The 16,632-nt window shown below is 44.1% G+C and overlaps 1 protein-coding gene across 1 annotated transcript in view; it reads right to left on the bottom strand.

Annotated features, from left to right (window-relative positions):
* The window catches only part of LOC106582414 (uncharacterized), a 50,212-nt gene extending 34,533 nt beyond the window's left edge, over window positions 1-15,679 (bottom strand). The window contains exons 1-2 of the mRNA XM_082967218.1: window positions 12,528-15,679; window positions 5,547-5,714 (exon numbers count right to left, since the gene is read on the bottom strand). Of these exons, the coding sequence (XP_082823344.1) occupies window positions 5,547-5,703 (157 nt within the window). The 5' untranslated portion in view covers window positions 5,704-5,714; window positions 12,528-15,679. The remainder of the gene's footprint in view (window positions 1-5,546; window positions 5,715-12,527) is intronic.
* Window positions 15,680-16,632: the final 953 nt, after the last annotated feature.

Genomic DNA, 16,632 nt, shown 5'->3' with positions numbered 1-16,632 from the left:
CTGACTGACGGACTGCTTCTTCACAAGGAGCCACATCAATGGCTTTTAAAGGTAGCCAAAAAAAGAACAACCTTTTCCCAATCAACTTAAAAGTTTTCTTCAGTTATCTGCAGTGAGTTAAGGGACTTTAATGAAAACCGGCCATCAGAGGGGAGGTCCTAAAGGACGTTGAAAACCTGCATTGATATCTTTTCATGGAAGAACATGAAAGAGTCCCTTATTTTTCCCTTTAACATTAACAATGGAGAACCTGTTCCATATAACACTACATACCCTTGGTTCCTTCCACATTCTATGTGAGAAAATGAAATAACAATAGACTAATCATGATCAATCTGGTTTCCCTCCCCCTTGAGCACCTGACGGAGTTCTGTTCTCCGGAGGAACAGAAATACACGCTGCCTGACAGCCACACAAACACCTCAGAGAGAACTGGGGTGAATGGGGAGACTGCAGTGGGGTCCCAGAATCTGGCACCTGCTGATTATCTGCATATTGATTGGATTACACACCAGACCTCTGAATTGACAATCCTCAAAGAAATTCAATGTCCCGCTGTTCCACCATGATAAATGTGATAGCTTTGTCTCTCACTGCAGGGTTTTGCTGGCTCAGGTCAATCGCAATTCAATTACAAAAGTCCACTTCTCTAAAGCCGAGTGATAGATGGGTACCGCAAACACACACTATCCAGATGATTTGAGCGCTTGGACTGAGAGAACATTTCAGAGACAATGAAAACACAAATACAGAACAATCATCTGGTGTTCCTCTGAGAGTTTAATCTTTTCAAAGAGCTGGACTAACTGTGTTTGGAAAAGGACCGCAGGCATGTTGAGGGATTGTCGGCCATGCATGTAATCGCTTACTTACACTCTGTGAGTTTGCTTTGGATCAGGCAAATTACCATCTGAAAATGAGCTGAAAATCACCATGGGCGAGAGGCCTGCGTCATCCATGTCATCTCACTTTCAGTATTCCTTACCCCAGCTAATATACAGGGAAACATGTGGAAATACACACACAGATTCTGCTCATCATTGCTTTCAATGTACTTAAAATTTCAAAAGGCAAATAAATACTCTCTAAATACTATAAACAAACCTTACTCTTAATCTTGGCACAAAAGCTGGCTAGTTATGTGGTTATGCATTATCATGATGTTGAATGTTAAACCTATCCTTGTGAGGGAATATGTGCATCCAGCATAAATCGGAGTGGACTCAAATCACATAACTCACTCGCTCTAATTGGAAAGGCCATAAAATAAAGTCTGCATGACACAATAACTGCAGGCAGGGTCACACACAAGTTTCATGGAGAGAACTCCCAAGGGGACGTAGGCCTACATAATTAGCTATAATATGCCAAAAGAGTATGCTCAGAGCAACTTGGGTGAGCGACGGAAACTGCTTTCATATTTTCCATAATGGCAAGGCTGGCAAGAAAGCAAGAAGAGGATTGGCGAAAGAAACTGCATCAGGTGTTTGTCAGTTCCTATTCAATAAACGCCATGCTGCCCCGATGAAAATATGGCCATTTTGGTTTATCATTTTGGTTTATCATTTTGGGATATCATGTAAGAAATTCCAGCTGTGTGTGATACATCAGAGAATTGTTCAAGCAGTGACACAGACGACGGGGTGACATGCACAAACCTGTGCAACCAATAGTCAGACTTTGTCAGAATAAATTTGGTGTTTCAATATTAATATTTAAGTTTAAACTGTTATGATGTTCTCGCTTTCATGTGAAGAACTGTATGTTGTTGATTTGGTCTCTGATAAGAAGCTGACCCTCTCTGTTGCATTGAGTTTTGGAGTGCTTCGCAGCGAGTACATTGTTTTGGAACAGAGCAATAAGATAGTACCACCCCTCGTCACTGATCTGAGACAACAGCTTATGAATATAGTACCACCCCTCGTCACTGATCTGAGACAACAGCTTATAAATATAGTACCACCCCTCGTCACTGATCTGAGACAACAGCTTATAAATATAGTACCACCCCTCGTCACTGATCCGAGACAACAGCTTATAAATATAGTACCACCCCTCACCACTGATCCGAGACAACAGCTTATACATATAGTACCACCCCTCATCACTGATCCGAGACAACAGCTTATAAATATAGTACCACCCCCTCATCACTGATCCGAGACAACAGCTTATAAATATAGTAACCACCCCTCATAACTGATCCGAGACAACAGCTTATAAATATAGTACCACCCCTCATCACTGATCCGAGACAACAGCTTATAAATATAGTACCACCCCTCATCACTGATCCGAGACAACAGCTTATAAATATAGTACCACCCCTCATCACTGATCCGAGACAACAGCTTATAAATATAGTACCACCCCTCATCACTGATCCGAGACAACAGCTTATAAATATAGTACCACCCCTCATCACTGATCCGAGAAAACAGCTTATAAATATAGTACCACCCCTCATCACTGATCCGAGACAACAGCTAATAAATATAGTAACCACCCCTCATCACTGATCCGAGACAACAGCTTATAAATATAGTACCACCCCTCATCACTGATCCGAGACAACAGCTTATAAATATAGTACCACCCCTCATCACTGATCCGAGACAACAGCTAATAAATATAGTAACCACCCCTCATCACTGATCCGAGACAACAGCTTATAAATATAGTACCACCCCTCGCCACTGATCCGAGACAACAGCTTATAAATATAGTACCACCCCTCATCACTGATCCGAGACAACAGCTTATAAATATAGTAACCACTCCTCATCACTGATCCGAGACAACAGCTTATAAATATAGTACCACCCCTCATCACTGATCTGAGACAACAGCTTATAAATATAGTACCACCCCTCATCACTGATCTGAGACAACAGCTTATAAATATAGTACCACCCCTCATCACTGATACGAGACAACAGCTTATAAATATAGTACCACCCCTCATCACTGATCCGAGACAACAGCTTATAAATATAGTACCACCCCTCATCACTGATATGAGACAACAGCTTATAAATATAGTACCACCCCTCATCACTGATACGAGACAACAGCTTATAAATATAGTACCACCCCTCATCACTGATACGAGACAACAGCTTATAAATATAAACTCAGCAAAAAAAGAAACTGCGTTTGTCAGCAAACTTAACAACATAACAAGAGTCAACAAGTGAGACATCAACTGAACAAGTTCCACAGATATGTGACTAACAGAAATATAATGTGTCCCTGAACAAAGGGGGGGTCAAAATCAAAAGCAACAGTATCTGGTGTGGCCACCAGCAGCATTAAGTACTGCAGTGCATCTCCTCCTCATGGACTGCACCAGATTTGCCAGTTCTTGCTGTGAGATGTTACACCACTCTTCCACCAATGCACCTGCAAGTTCCCGGACATTTCTGGGGGGAATGGCCCTAGCCCTCACCCTTCGATCCAACAGGTCCCAGACGTGCTCAATGGGATTGAGATCCGTGCTCTTCGCTGGCCTGGTCTGCCACTGCGAGGACAATCAGCTGTCTGTCCTGTCTCCCTGTAGCGCCGTCTCAGGCGTCTCACAGTACGGACATTGCAATTTATTGCCCTGGCCACATCTGCAGTCCTCATGCCTCCTTGCAGCATGCCTAAGGCACGTTCACGCAGATGAGCAGTGACCCTGGGCACCTTTCTTTTGGTGTTTTTCAGAGTCAGTAGAAAGGCCTCTTTAGTGTCCTAAGTTTTCATAACTGTGACCTTAAATGCCTACCCTCTAAAAGCTGTTAGTGTCTTAACGACTGTTCCACAGGTGCATGTTCATTAATTGTTTATGGTTCATTGAACAAGCATGGGAAACAGTGTTTAAACCCTTTACAATGAAAATCTGTGAAGTTATTTGGATTTTTACGAATTATCTTTGAAAGACAGGGTCCTGAAAAAGTGACGTTTCTTTGTTTGCTGAGTTTATGTTCCTTACACTGATGAAGAACTTAAAGAGATAACAAACAAAAAACGTTTCCTTCTAAATGTTCTCACCTCTGACCATCTCACCCAAACACTTCAGACAGGTCCACTAAACACCGACATCTGTAACGTCACACCGACAACTGTAACGTCACACCGACATCTGTAACGTCACACCGACATCTGTAACGTCACACCGACATCTGTAACGTCACACCGACATCTGTAACGTCACACCGACAACTGTAACGTCACACCGACAACTGTAACGTCACACCGACATCTGTAACGTCACACCGACAACTGTAACGTCACACCGACAACTGTAACGTCACACCGACAACTGTAACTTCACACCGACAACTGTAACTTCACACCGACATCTGTAACGTCACACCGACAAACGTCACACCGACAAACGTCACACCGACAACTGTAACGTCACACCGACAACTGTAACGTCACACCGACAACTGTAACGTCACACCGACAACTGTAACGTCACACCGACATATGTAACGTCACACCGACATCTGTAACGTCACACCGACAACTGTAACGTCACACCGACAACTGTAACTTCACACCGACAACTGTAACTTCACACCGACATCTGTAACGTCACACCGACAAACGTCACACCGACAAACGTCACACCGACAAACGTCACACCGACAACTGTAACGTCACACCGACAACTGTAACGTCACACCGACAACTGTAACGTCACACCGACAACTGTAACGTCACACCGACATCTGTAACGTCACACCGACATCTGTAACGTCACACCGACAACTGTAACGTCACACCGACAACTGTAACGTCACACCGACATCTGTAACGTCACACCGACAAACGTCACACCGACAACTGTAATGTCACACCGACAACTGTAACGTCACACCGACATCTGTAACGTCACACCGACAACTGTAACGTCACACCGACATCTGTAACGTCACACCGACATCTGTAACTTCACACCGACAAACGTCACACCGACATCTGTAACGTCACACCGACATCTGTAACGTCACACCGACATCTGTAACGTCACACCGACAATCTGTAACGTCACACCGACATCAGTAACGTCACACCGACATCTGTAACGTCACACCGACATCTGTAACGTCACACCGACAACTGTAACGTCACACCGACATCTGTAACGTCACACCGACAACTGTAACGTCACACCGACATCCGTAACGTCACACCGACAACCGCAACGTCACACCGACAACCGTAACGTCACACCGACATCTGTAACGTCACACCGACATCTGTAACGTCACACCGACAACTGTAACATATACACAGGACAGTACGGATGAGAGTGATAGATGGGCTTTAACAAAACAGGATATTAAAGCTCCGTAGTCACTTCTAATCTTGACTCTTACAGAACTAACTTCTCTCCAGTCAGTCAGATTGCCATTAACCATGCTTCCAAACCCTATCAGCTCTCTGGGTTGGATTAGGAGCCTGCAACGCTCTCTCTCTCAACTCTGCTTTCTTTAATCAGTGGCCTGGTTATCCCTAGAAGGCAAATGACTGTAGCCAAGGATGATGACACTGACCTTGTGACATGGGGGGATTGGATGGGGAAGTGGAGGACCCGACCCAAGGGCAGATGAGCTTGTCCAGGTCTTTGGGCCTGTGGTCCAGAATCATCTTCATGAAGGACGAAATGGAGAACAGGAAGGACTCCATGTTGAAAAAAGAGGAGTTGAACATCTTCCACCAAGCTGGGGGGGGGGGGGGGGAGAGGGTGCACACAGTCAGTGACACACACACACACACACACACACACACACACACACACACACACACACACACACACACACACACACACACACACACACACACACACACACACACACACACACACACACACACACGCACACAGCTGTGCCGTTCATTTGCAGATTCTGTGTGCCACATGGAACGGTTCAGCATAGTGTGCATTTATCTGTACAGTCTAAAATGGCTCCCATTCTCTTTCATTAGAACGAAAGCCCTGCATTATAATTCAAATTAGCAAAGCAATCTGGCTTGAATCCAATCAAACATCTCTTAATGATACATTCCCTTTGAGTAGCGTTTTATTTAATGCTGCCATATTTGACTGGGTTAATGACATTAAAGTAGATTGAGTGGGCCTTACAGAACTGGCTTATTGACGCGTTTCCCTACGCAGATCAACAACAATGACTTTTCTTTAGAGTGCCTCTCTCTTTACTGTTTGCCCTCTGATTAATGACAACGCAGTCGCTCGACACAAGTGACTTCAATTACCCAGAGAGCATCATGTTGGCCTATCGCAATTAACCAATCATGTTGCGCACCCCTGACATGCTCATTAAGACAAACTATTACCGTATGAATAGTGTTGTTGTTATTTTAAATACACAGAGTAATTATGCGTGCTGCTAATTTTTCCTTGCTTGTTTGGGCTTCCTGGGACTGCTGTTTGCTTTGACGTTAGTTTTGTCCATGTTAACTGTGATAATAAGGTACACACACACAGCACCAAATCCATTGTGTACTGTACAGTCAAGGCCAGGTCAATCTTCACCATGAGAGGACCTGGTTGCATCCATACTGGAAGGTTCTGTACTGACTCTTGCGGCCCGGATAGACCAGCTGGTTCTGGCGGAAGTATAGCACCTTTTTCAGTGTGGCCAGGTCAGGGCACCGGGCCACCAGCTCAGACAGGTTCAGTACCCTGAGGACCAGACCACACTAGACCAAAACAGACCAGAACACAGCACAGGGGGTCAGGATGGTGAGTTCATCTATCTGCAAATACATGAATTCCTCACGAACAAATGCCAAGCCTTACTTCCAGATCCTCTATGTGCCTACTACTGTGTGACTAAAATGAAACCTTGGGAGGTGAGAGAGAACTGTCTTTTTAGCTGAGCCATGTCAGAATTAAATGTTCCCGATGCCAACCTCTAAAATTAATTTTATTCATCAAAAGGAAAAGGATATATCCTGCTTAATATCCATTGGTTAAAACCAGCAGGTAACATGATAACCAGCAGGTAAAACATTAACATCACCCAGATCTACTAACTTTCCCCCAGCAGGATAATCCACCCAGCCTTGCCAATCTCTCATGCACCCTATTGGATTATTATTATTTTTTTCACCTTTATTTAACCAGGTAGGCCAGTTGACAACAAGTTCTCATTTACAACTGCGACCTGGCCAAGGTAAAGCAAAGCAGTGCGACAAAAACAACAACAGAGTTACACATGGGATAAACAAACGTACAGTCAATAACACAATAGAAAAATCTGTATACAGTGTTTGCAAATTAAGTAAGGAGGTAAGGCAATAAATAGGCCAATAGTGGGAAAGTAATTACAAATTAGCAATTTACACTGGAGTGATATATGTGCAGATGAGGATGTGCAAGTAGAAATACTGGTGTGCAGAAGAGCAGAAAAACAAAAACAAATTTGGGGATGAGGTAGGTAGTTGGTCGAATGGGCTATTTACAGATGGGCTGGGTGCTGCAGCGATCGGTAAGCTGCTCTGACAGCTGACGCTTAAAGTTAGTGAGGGAGATATAAGTCTCCAATTTCAGTGACTTTTGCAATTCGTTCCAGTCATTGGCAGCAGAGAACTGGAAGGAAAGGCGGCCAAAGTGGGTGCTGGCTTTGGGGATGACCAGTGAGATATACCTGCTGGAGCGTGTTGCTATGGTGACCAGTTAGCTGAGATAAGGCGGAGCTATAGCTAGCAAAGACTTATAGATGACCTGGAGCCAGTGGGTTTGGCGACGAATATGTAGCGAGGACCACCCAACAAGAGCATACAGGTCGCAGTGGTGGGAAGTATATGGGGCTTTGGTGACAAAACGGATTTGCTGAGTAGAGTGTTGGAGGTTAATTTGTAAATCACATCGCTGAAGTCAAGGATCGGTAGGATAGTCAGCTTTACGAGGGTAAGTTTGGCAGCATGAGTGAAGGAGGCTTTGTTGCGAAAGAGGAACCCGATTCTAGATTTAATTTTGGATTGAAGATGCTTAATGTGAGTCTGGAAGGAGAGTTTAGAGTCTAGCCAGACACCTAGGTATTTATATTTGTCAACATATTCAAGTCAGAACCGTCCAGAGTAGTGATGCTAGTCGGGCGGGCGGGTGCGGGCAGCGATCGGTTGAAGAGCATGCATGCGATTTACTAGCATTTAAGAGCAGTTGGAGGCCACGGAAGGAGAGTTGTATGGCGTTGAAGCTCGTTTGGAGGTTTGTTAACACAGTGTCCAAAGAAGGGCCAGATGTATACAGAATGGTGTTGTCTGCGTAGAGGTGGATCAAAGAATCACCAGCAGCAAGAGCGACATCATTGATACATACATAGAAAAGAGTCGGCCCAAGAATTGAACTCTGTTGCACCCCCATAGAGACTGCCAGAGGTCCAGACAACAGGCCCTCCGATTTGACACACTGAACTCTATCTGAGAAGTAGTTAGTGAACCAGGCGAGGCAGTCATTAGAGAAACCAAGGCTGTTGAGTTTGCCGATAAGAATACGGTGACTGACAGAGTCGAAAGCCTTGGCCAGGTCGATGAAGACGGCTGCATAGTACTGTCTTTTATCGATGGCAGTTATGATATCGTTTAGGACCTTGAGCGTGGCTGAGGTGCACCCGTGACCAGCTCGGAAACCAGATTGCATAGCGGAGAAGGCACGATGGGATTCAAATTGTTCGGTGATCTGTTTGTTCACTTGGCTTTCGAAGACTTTAGAAAGGCAGGGTAGGATGGATATAGGCCTGTAACAGTTTGGGTCTAGAGTGTCTCGCCCTTTGAAGAGGGGGATGACCGCGGCCGCTTTCCAATCTTTAGGAATCTCAGACGATACGAAAGAGAGGTTGAACAGACTATTAATAGGCGTTGCAACAATGGCGGCAGAAATTTTAGGAAGAGAGGGTCCAGATTGTCTAGCCCAGCTGATTTGCAGGGATCCAGATTTTGCAGCTCTTTCAGAACATCTGCGATCTGGATTTGGGTGAAGGAGAAGCGGGGGGGGGGGGGCTTGGGCCAGTTGCTGCAGGGGGTCCAGAGCTGTTGGACGGGGTAGGGCTAGCCAGGTGGAAAGCATGGCCAGCCGTAGAGAAATGCTTCTTAAAATTCTCGATTATTGTGGATTTATCACCGGTGACAGTGTTTCCTAGTCTCAGTGCAGTGGGCAGCTGGGAGGAGGTACTCTTATTCTCCATGGACTTTACAGTGTCCCAAAACATTTGGGGATTAGTGCTACAGGATGCAAATTTCTGTTTGAAAAAGCTAGCCTTTGCTTTCCTAACTGACTGTGTGTATTGGTTCCTGACTTACCTGAAAAGTTGCATATCGTGGGGACTATTCGATGCTAGTACAGTACACCCCAGTGTTTTGTTGTGCTGGTCAAGGGCAGTCAAGTCTGGAGTGAACCAAGGGCTATATCTGTTCTTAGTTCTACATTTTTTAAAAGGTGCATGCTTATTTAACATTGTACATTTACATTTTAGTCATTTAGCAGACACTCTTATCCAGAGCGACTTACAGTAGTGAATGCATACATTTCATAAATTTTTTTGTACTGGCCCCCCGTGGGAATCAAACCCACAACCCTGGCGTTGCACACACCATGCTCTACCAACTGAGCCACAGGGAAGCTAGGTGATGGTGAGATGGTGAGCAAATGACTTTTAAAGAACAACCAGTCATCCTCTACTGACGGGATTAGGTCAATATCCTTCCAGGATACCCGGACCAGGTCGATTAGAAAGGCCTGCTCGCAGAAGTGTTTTAGGGAGCATTTGACAGTGATGAGGGGTGGTTGTTTGACCGCGGACCCATAACGGACGCAGACAATGAGGCAGTGATAGCTGAGATCCTGGTTGAAAACAGCAGAGGTGTATTTAGAGGGCAAGTTGGTCAGGATGATATCTATGAGGGTGCCCATTTACGGATTTGGGGTTGTACCTGGTAGGTTCATTGATAATTTGTGTGAGATTGAGGGCATCTAGCTTAGATTGTAGGACGGGTGTTAAGCATATCCCAATTTAGGTCACCTAGCAGTACGAACTCTGACGATAGATGGGGGGCAATCAATTCACATATGGTGTCCAGGGCACAGCTGGGAGCTGAGGGGAGTCTATAGCAAGCAGCAACAGTGAGGGACTTATTTCTGGAGAGATGGATCTTTAAAAGTAGAAGCTCGAACTGTTTGGGCGTAGACCTGGATAGTATGACAGAACTCTGCAGGCTATCTCTACAGTAGATTGCAATTCCGCCCCCTTTAGCAGTTCTGTCTTGACGGAAAATGTTGCAATTGGGGATGGAAATTTCAGAATTTTTGGTGGACTTCCTAAGCCAGGATTCAGATACGGCTAGGACATCACAGTTGGCGGAGTGTGCTAAAGCAGTGAATAAAGCAAACTTAGGGAGGAGGCTTCTGATGTTAACATGCATGAACCCAAGGCTTTTACGGTTGAAGAAGTCAACAAATGAGAGCGCCTGGGGACACACAGGGCCTGGGTTAACCTCTACATCACCAGAGGAACAGAGGAGGAGTAGGATGAGGGTACGGCTAAAGGCTATAAGAACTGCATCGTTTCCACCGCAGCCCTGTGGAACACATCTCTCTCTCTCCGCCTCTCTCTGCGGCGTCTCTGTATCTGTTGCGTGCTCAGCGATGAGTCTTTGAAGCTCCAGCAACTCCCTAAGTGACTTCAAGACATGGCTCGTCCCTTCATCAGTCAGTCAGTCCCCTTTACCCATGAGCAGGACTCTTTGATGTGGTTGAGTCCACGAGCCATCGCTAAGATCACGTCCCCGTGTGCCTCTCAGACCTGGGATTAGCCCAATTTCCTGGCCCGTTTGGGCCTTCGATCAAAACCAAAAGAGGCCTACAGTACTGCACGTTAAAGAAATCACCCTCACCGCCTAAACTCTGTTGGTAATGCAGGGCTCTGACTCAAACCAGATGAGAGTTCTCTACTTTTAACTTGTTCCTGCCAGTAGAATAGTCCACAGGGACATCCTGTGTAGTTAAGAATTAGAAGCACAGAGACTGGAGGAGTTACTTAATGTATCTCTTTAGCATGAGATGGATTTTTTGTTTTATGTTTTTATTATATGAATAATAAGTAGAACATTTTGATTTGTTATGTATTGGATTACAACTTGTTTTCGCTTAGAGGGAAACGCAAATATCTCGTTCTGCATCAAAACGTATCATCAAAAAACGTATGACCAGCAGAACTGAGAAAATGGCTTAGTTTAGTTACTGTATGAGCTATTACTTAGCAACATGGCACTCCATAATGTAGGCTATCTAGCCACTACCGATTTGACTACCTGTCTTCATTTTGACTGATGACCTTTTGAAGTAGGAATTTCACTCTACTGTATGTGACGTGGCTCGCCCACTGTGTTTCTTCAGTAGCAACCGTTACAGCAGTGTTGCAGATAGAGATCAAAACCAAACAAAAAGGTTACACATCAACCTGAGTGGTAGTCCTGTGGGTGTGTGGAAGGACTGCAGCATCACTGCATCGCTTTTCCAAAAGTATAGTAAATCACCCCATCTTTGGTAATCTGTCAAGTACTCACCAAGTCCTGAATCAGACCAGTTTCTGCGAAGCAGAGTTTCTCATCAAATACATAATGATTATATTGCACCCTCTGGCTTAATGACAAAGGGTAGTAGCTAATAAAACATGCAAGCAATTCCAACGCACAAAAAGAGGATGACTAACTACTGTTATACATTGGGTTCTTCCCTTAATAAGGTGTCAAACATACGGAAACCTTTCAATTATTTTGTTTAGAAAAAAAAACTTTGGGGGGAAAAACAATCTCAATGGAAATGAAAATGACTAAAACCAAATGGAAACTATGTAGAAATGAAAATGAACCTACATGTACAGTCTCTTCACGCTGTACAGCTTCCTAACAGTAACCAAAACGAAAGCTAGACAATCAGGGAGCATTGGAAATTCTAGAAGCAATGGATAGAGCAGGGTTTCCCAAACTCAGTCCTGGGGTCCACGTTTTGGTTTTTACCCAAGGACTACAAAGCTGATTCAAATAACCAACTCATCATCAAGATTATTTGAATCAGCTGTGTAGTGCTAGGGCAACAAAAAAAGTGCACTCAGGGGATCCCAAGGACCCGAGTTTAGGAAACCCTGGGATAGAGGATAATTTTTGCAAATTTTTATGAGGAGAAAATATAATACATTTTAAGTGCGGCCATCCAGACCTCGGTGAAGACCGAAAGCGACCTGCGGGCTAAAATGAGTTTGACACCCCCGCTCTACATATTACCTAAACCCTCTATGTGGAAGTAAATGACGGAATGGAATCCCAATCTCTGACATCTAGTAGTGAGTGATACAAGGGTACCTTAGAATAGCTGACAACCACATGCCCCACTCTCCATCTCACTGTACCAAAACAGAGGAATTGGATTTCCCCTATACTGAGCTCACTGTACATGGAAACTCACAAACAACGTCTTGGAAAGAGAAACCCAGTGTACGTTTTGCAACAACAATTACCTAGCAACCTTACTCAGGAATGTATCAATTAACTCCATCCTGCGTCTTTGTGTTAACCTGTATGAGGGGCTGGCCGGGAAGGCCTGGGCTGCTGTCGGCTACGCAGTCTTCCACATTCTCTCTGAACAGGTCTATCAGCTGCTTGTGGGAGCACCTCCAACAGAAGCACACTCATGGATAGGCTATGCTGAATCTGAGGAGAGAAACATGGATGATAATAAGCAAGGACAAAGAACACTGGAAATCAGAGGTTGGCAATGAAGGCCTCCTTGGCAGGGAAAAGGGAAAAGACCAGTTCAATTTTGGGAAGTATAATCTATGAATTTCCTGTTGAACAAATTTAAAAAAGTGCTGAGCTAACCCCATAAAGGCTTTTCCAAATGTATTAGTTACAGTTAATTGACAATCACATACAAATTCATTTTTTGTAAAATAGTCATCACAAACTCTATCTGGTAGTGTAAAGGAATGGCAAGCGCAAGGAAGAATATGAGTGATGGCGATGGAAGGAAATGGCAGCCTAAAATGCTGAGAATACATTGATATACAGGTAACTGGGCTCCCGAGTGGCGCAGCGGTCTAAGGCACTGCATCTTAGTGCGAGAGGCGTCACTACAGACCCTGGTTCGACTCCAGGCTGTTTCACAACAGGCCGTGATTGGGAGTCCCACAGGGCGGCGCACAATTGGTCCAGCGTCGTACTTTGCTAGGATTTGGCCGAGGTAGGCCGTCATTGTAAATAAGATTTTGTTCTTAACTGACTTGCCTAGTTAAATAAAATATAAACTGTATTTGAGTGCAATTTCTTTTCCAATTAATTCTCTCACCATGACATCCAGTTTACATCTACAGTAAATGCTGTCCTCCATCTCATTCTTCCTGCCCACAATGGGAAACTCATCGTTCGCCCACAGACTTTCCAATCAGTCAATATCTTGGTCCCTCTCTCACTCTGAAATGCAAGTCATATCTTAAGTAGGGAATGAGCTGTGCAAACTTTTCGTAAATGACAAAACCTTTAGGAGTTTAAAAGACGTGGAGTTCAGTAGAAAGTGGATGTTTTACAGGGCAAACAGAAGTCTAGGCCAATGACAATAAAAATCTATCTTCCTGAAAGCACAATTGTGACCCATTGAACCAAAACCCCTAATGGAATACCAAGACATACTGGCAGCATTAAATGTGTAAACAAAAGTTAAATGTAGAAATCTTTGTTACATATTGACATCTCAGCCCTACTGTGTGTGACTCTTGTCAAGCACAAAACATTATGGACGCTTACACAGGAAAAAAAACTATGTGGATAGACGATGGACCATTGCTGTGTAAAGCTCGGCATAACAACAGCTAACAGAAGACAAAAATCTCATCTGGAATAGAACACGAAACAACAAGTCTTAGACCACATCTCCGGGGTGATTTCCAACCATTGCGAAATGGACCCACTGACGATCAAATCTCTCCTCACCTATACCTTTCGCCCACCTCTTCAGAGTATTCAGGGTACTGACATCTTTCCACCTCAGAAATGAACTGAAAGGGTTAATGTCACCGTTCTCTCCCCCTCACGCTGCTATGAAAGGGAATCCCCAACGTACCAAACCACCCAGGAGTGAATAACAAGGTAAGGACACTGTGAATGCTGACTATTCATTTCACTACCTGACCTGTATGTCTGTAGACACTCAGATAGGGTTAGTCTTTAGACTGAAACACCTGTCTGTCTGTAGACACTCAGATAGGGTTAGTCTTTAGACTGAAACACCTGTCTGTCTGTAGACACTCAGATAGGGTTAGTCTTTAGACTGAAACACCTGTATGTCTGTAGACACTCAGATAGGGTTAGTCTTTAGACTGAAACACCTGTCTGTCTGTAGACACTCAGATAGGGTTAGTCTTTAGACTGAAACACCTGTATGTCTGAAACACCTGATTGGGAGGGGGGCAAATTTATGTTGTCTGGTTTAATCTTTAGCACAATGCCTTCACATTTAGAATGTAGCTTCACATCCTCAACATCACTGACAACATTTCCAGAGCATAGGGCGACTACAGTAAATATCTAAGGACAATCAGCCAATATGGCAATCATCACCACAGCTTTATAAATCATGTGTGTGTACCTTGGAAAAACACACACACACACACACACGCCACCCTGAGGTGCAAAGGAATTTCATGCAGAAACACAGGATTTACATAGACCTAAATAGCAACCGTGGGGGAGGCAGCCTGAGCCGCTGTGATTCCATATAAAAATGCATAAAGACGTCACAGTGAGGACCAATCATGACCATTAAAGTCGTCACCAGAAGCACTACCCCCATCGTGCCCTTGCAGATAGCAGGCACAGGGTTGGATGGGATTGCAGTGGCCAGCGACAAACACAGATTGCTGGAGCATGCGTGCCAGATTCCGACACCTCCCCTTTGGTCCTTTCGGCCATTCAGGGTTTAAGCATGCATTCTGTGTGAGTGTGTGTGTGGGGGGCGGGTTGAAAGGGAAGAGGCTAGATCTGATACTTCCTCTGTGAGGGTTTATTTATCCTAAACATAAGATCAGATGAGATATCGCCTCAGATACTGTAGATGCTGAGAACGTGGCAGATTGAGGCGGAGACTAACTACATTTCAGTCCGTGTTGTGCACCGTCCGGAAGGTAGTTAGGGATGAGGGCTCACTTGACAAATGTCATAAATACATATATAACATAACACACCTACTACATATCTAAATATAGAAATGCATACATTAGACAGTCAAATAAACTGCAGTTTGACATGTGGGAAAATATTTGAAAAAATAGGTTAGCTTCTGTCATTTTCTCTTCCTTTAACCTGAATAGATATCATGGTATATATCAAGGTATAAGAGCATTGTCTTATTTTTGATTGAAAGGTTTTGTTAGATAACATACTTGAAATAGACTACATTCCTAATGTATAGAATTTTCCATCCTGATTTATAATTAAGTTATAGGTCATAAGGCAATAATATTCACAGATATTGTTCAAAAGTGGGTACTGCAGTCATGAGACTAACTATGATTCCATTAGGATCAGTGCCCAACCAGCAAAACAGAGGGTAATATTGTGTCCTAAAAACCTTTCATTCAGTCTTCTCATGACAGGCTTTTCAGTTTGACAATGCAAAATTTAAGCGGCTTCCCACATCGAGCAAGGAACGTGTAATGCTATTCAGAACTCCTTTGATCTCATATTAGAAAAGGGGAGGCAGCTCCCATTTTCCGCAGATTAAGGTTTCAAAGCGGTGAAATGAGTGAGCAGTGACTTTTCCTTCTTTTAATTGAGGGAGTCGTGCCCTTGTATTTCACAAGCGCAGGCTTTATGTAAAAGCGAATCATTTAAGGATCCACTGAAAGGGACTACAGCTATAATTATAGGCACATGGACATGTGCTAATCTCTCTGTGCTGCCTTGAATGGGGAGAAGGAGAAGGCACAGTGATATGAACAATAGCCAGGAAAATGGAAAGGCAGGCAGCACAGCAGTCCAATATGCACTGAGTGTGCAAAACATTTAGGACACCTTCCTAATATTGAGTTGCACCCCCTCCTTTTGCCTTCAGAACAGCCTCAATTCGTCGGGGCATGGACTTGACAATGTGTCGAAAGCATTCTACAGGGATGCTGGCCCATGTTGACTCCAAAGCTTGCCACAGTTGTGTCAAGTTGGCTGGATGTCCTTTGGGTGGTTGGCCATTCTTGATACACAAGGGAAACTGTTGAGCGTGAAAAACACAGCAGCATTGCAGTTTTTTACACAAACCGGTGTGTCTGGCACCTACTACCATACCACGTTCAAAGGAAAATGGCACACATACACAATCCATGTCTCAATTGTCCCAAGGCTTAAAAATCCTTCTTTAACTTGTCTCCTCCCCTTCATCTACAAAGATTGTAGTGGATTTAACAAGTGACATCAATAAGGGATCATAGCTTTCACCTGGTCAGTCTGTACCATGGAAAGAGCAGGTGTCCTTAATGTGTCTTACACTGTAGAACTTCACAGGCTTCACCTGGTCAGTCTATGACATGGAAAGAGCAGGTGTGCTTAATGTGTTTTACACTGTAGAACTTCACAGGC

This window comes from Salmo salar, chromosome 21 (genome assembly GCF_965601325.2).
Source record: "Salmo salar chromosome 21, fSalSal1, whole genome shotgun sequence".
Classification (NCBI taxonomy): Eukaryota; Metazoa; Chordata; class Actinopteri; order Salmoniformes; family Salmonidae; genus Salmo; species Salmo salar.
Note: the sequence above shows the minus strand (reverse complement) of the source record. Positions and strands in the feature narration are given on the sequence as shown.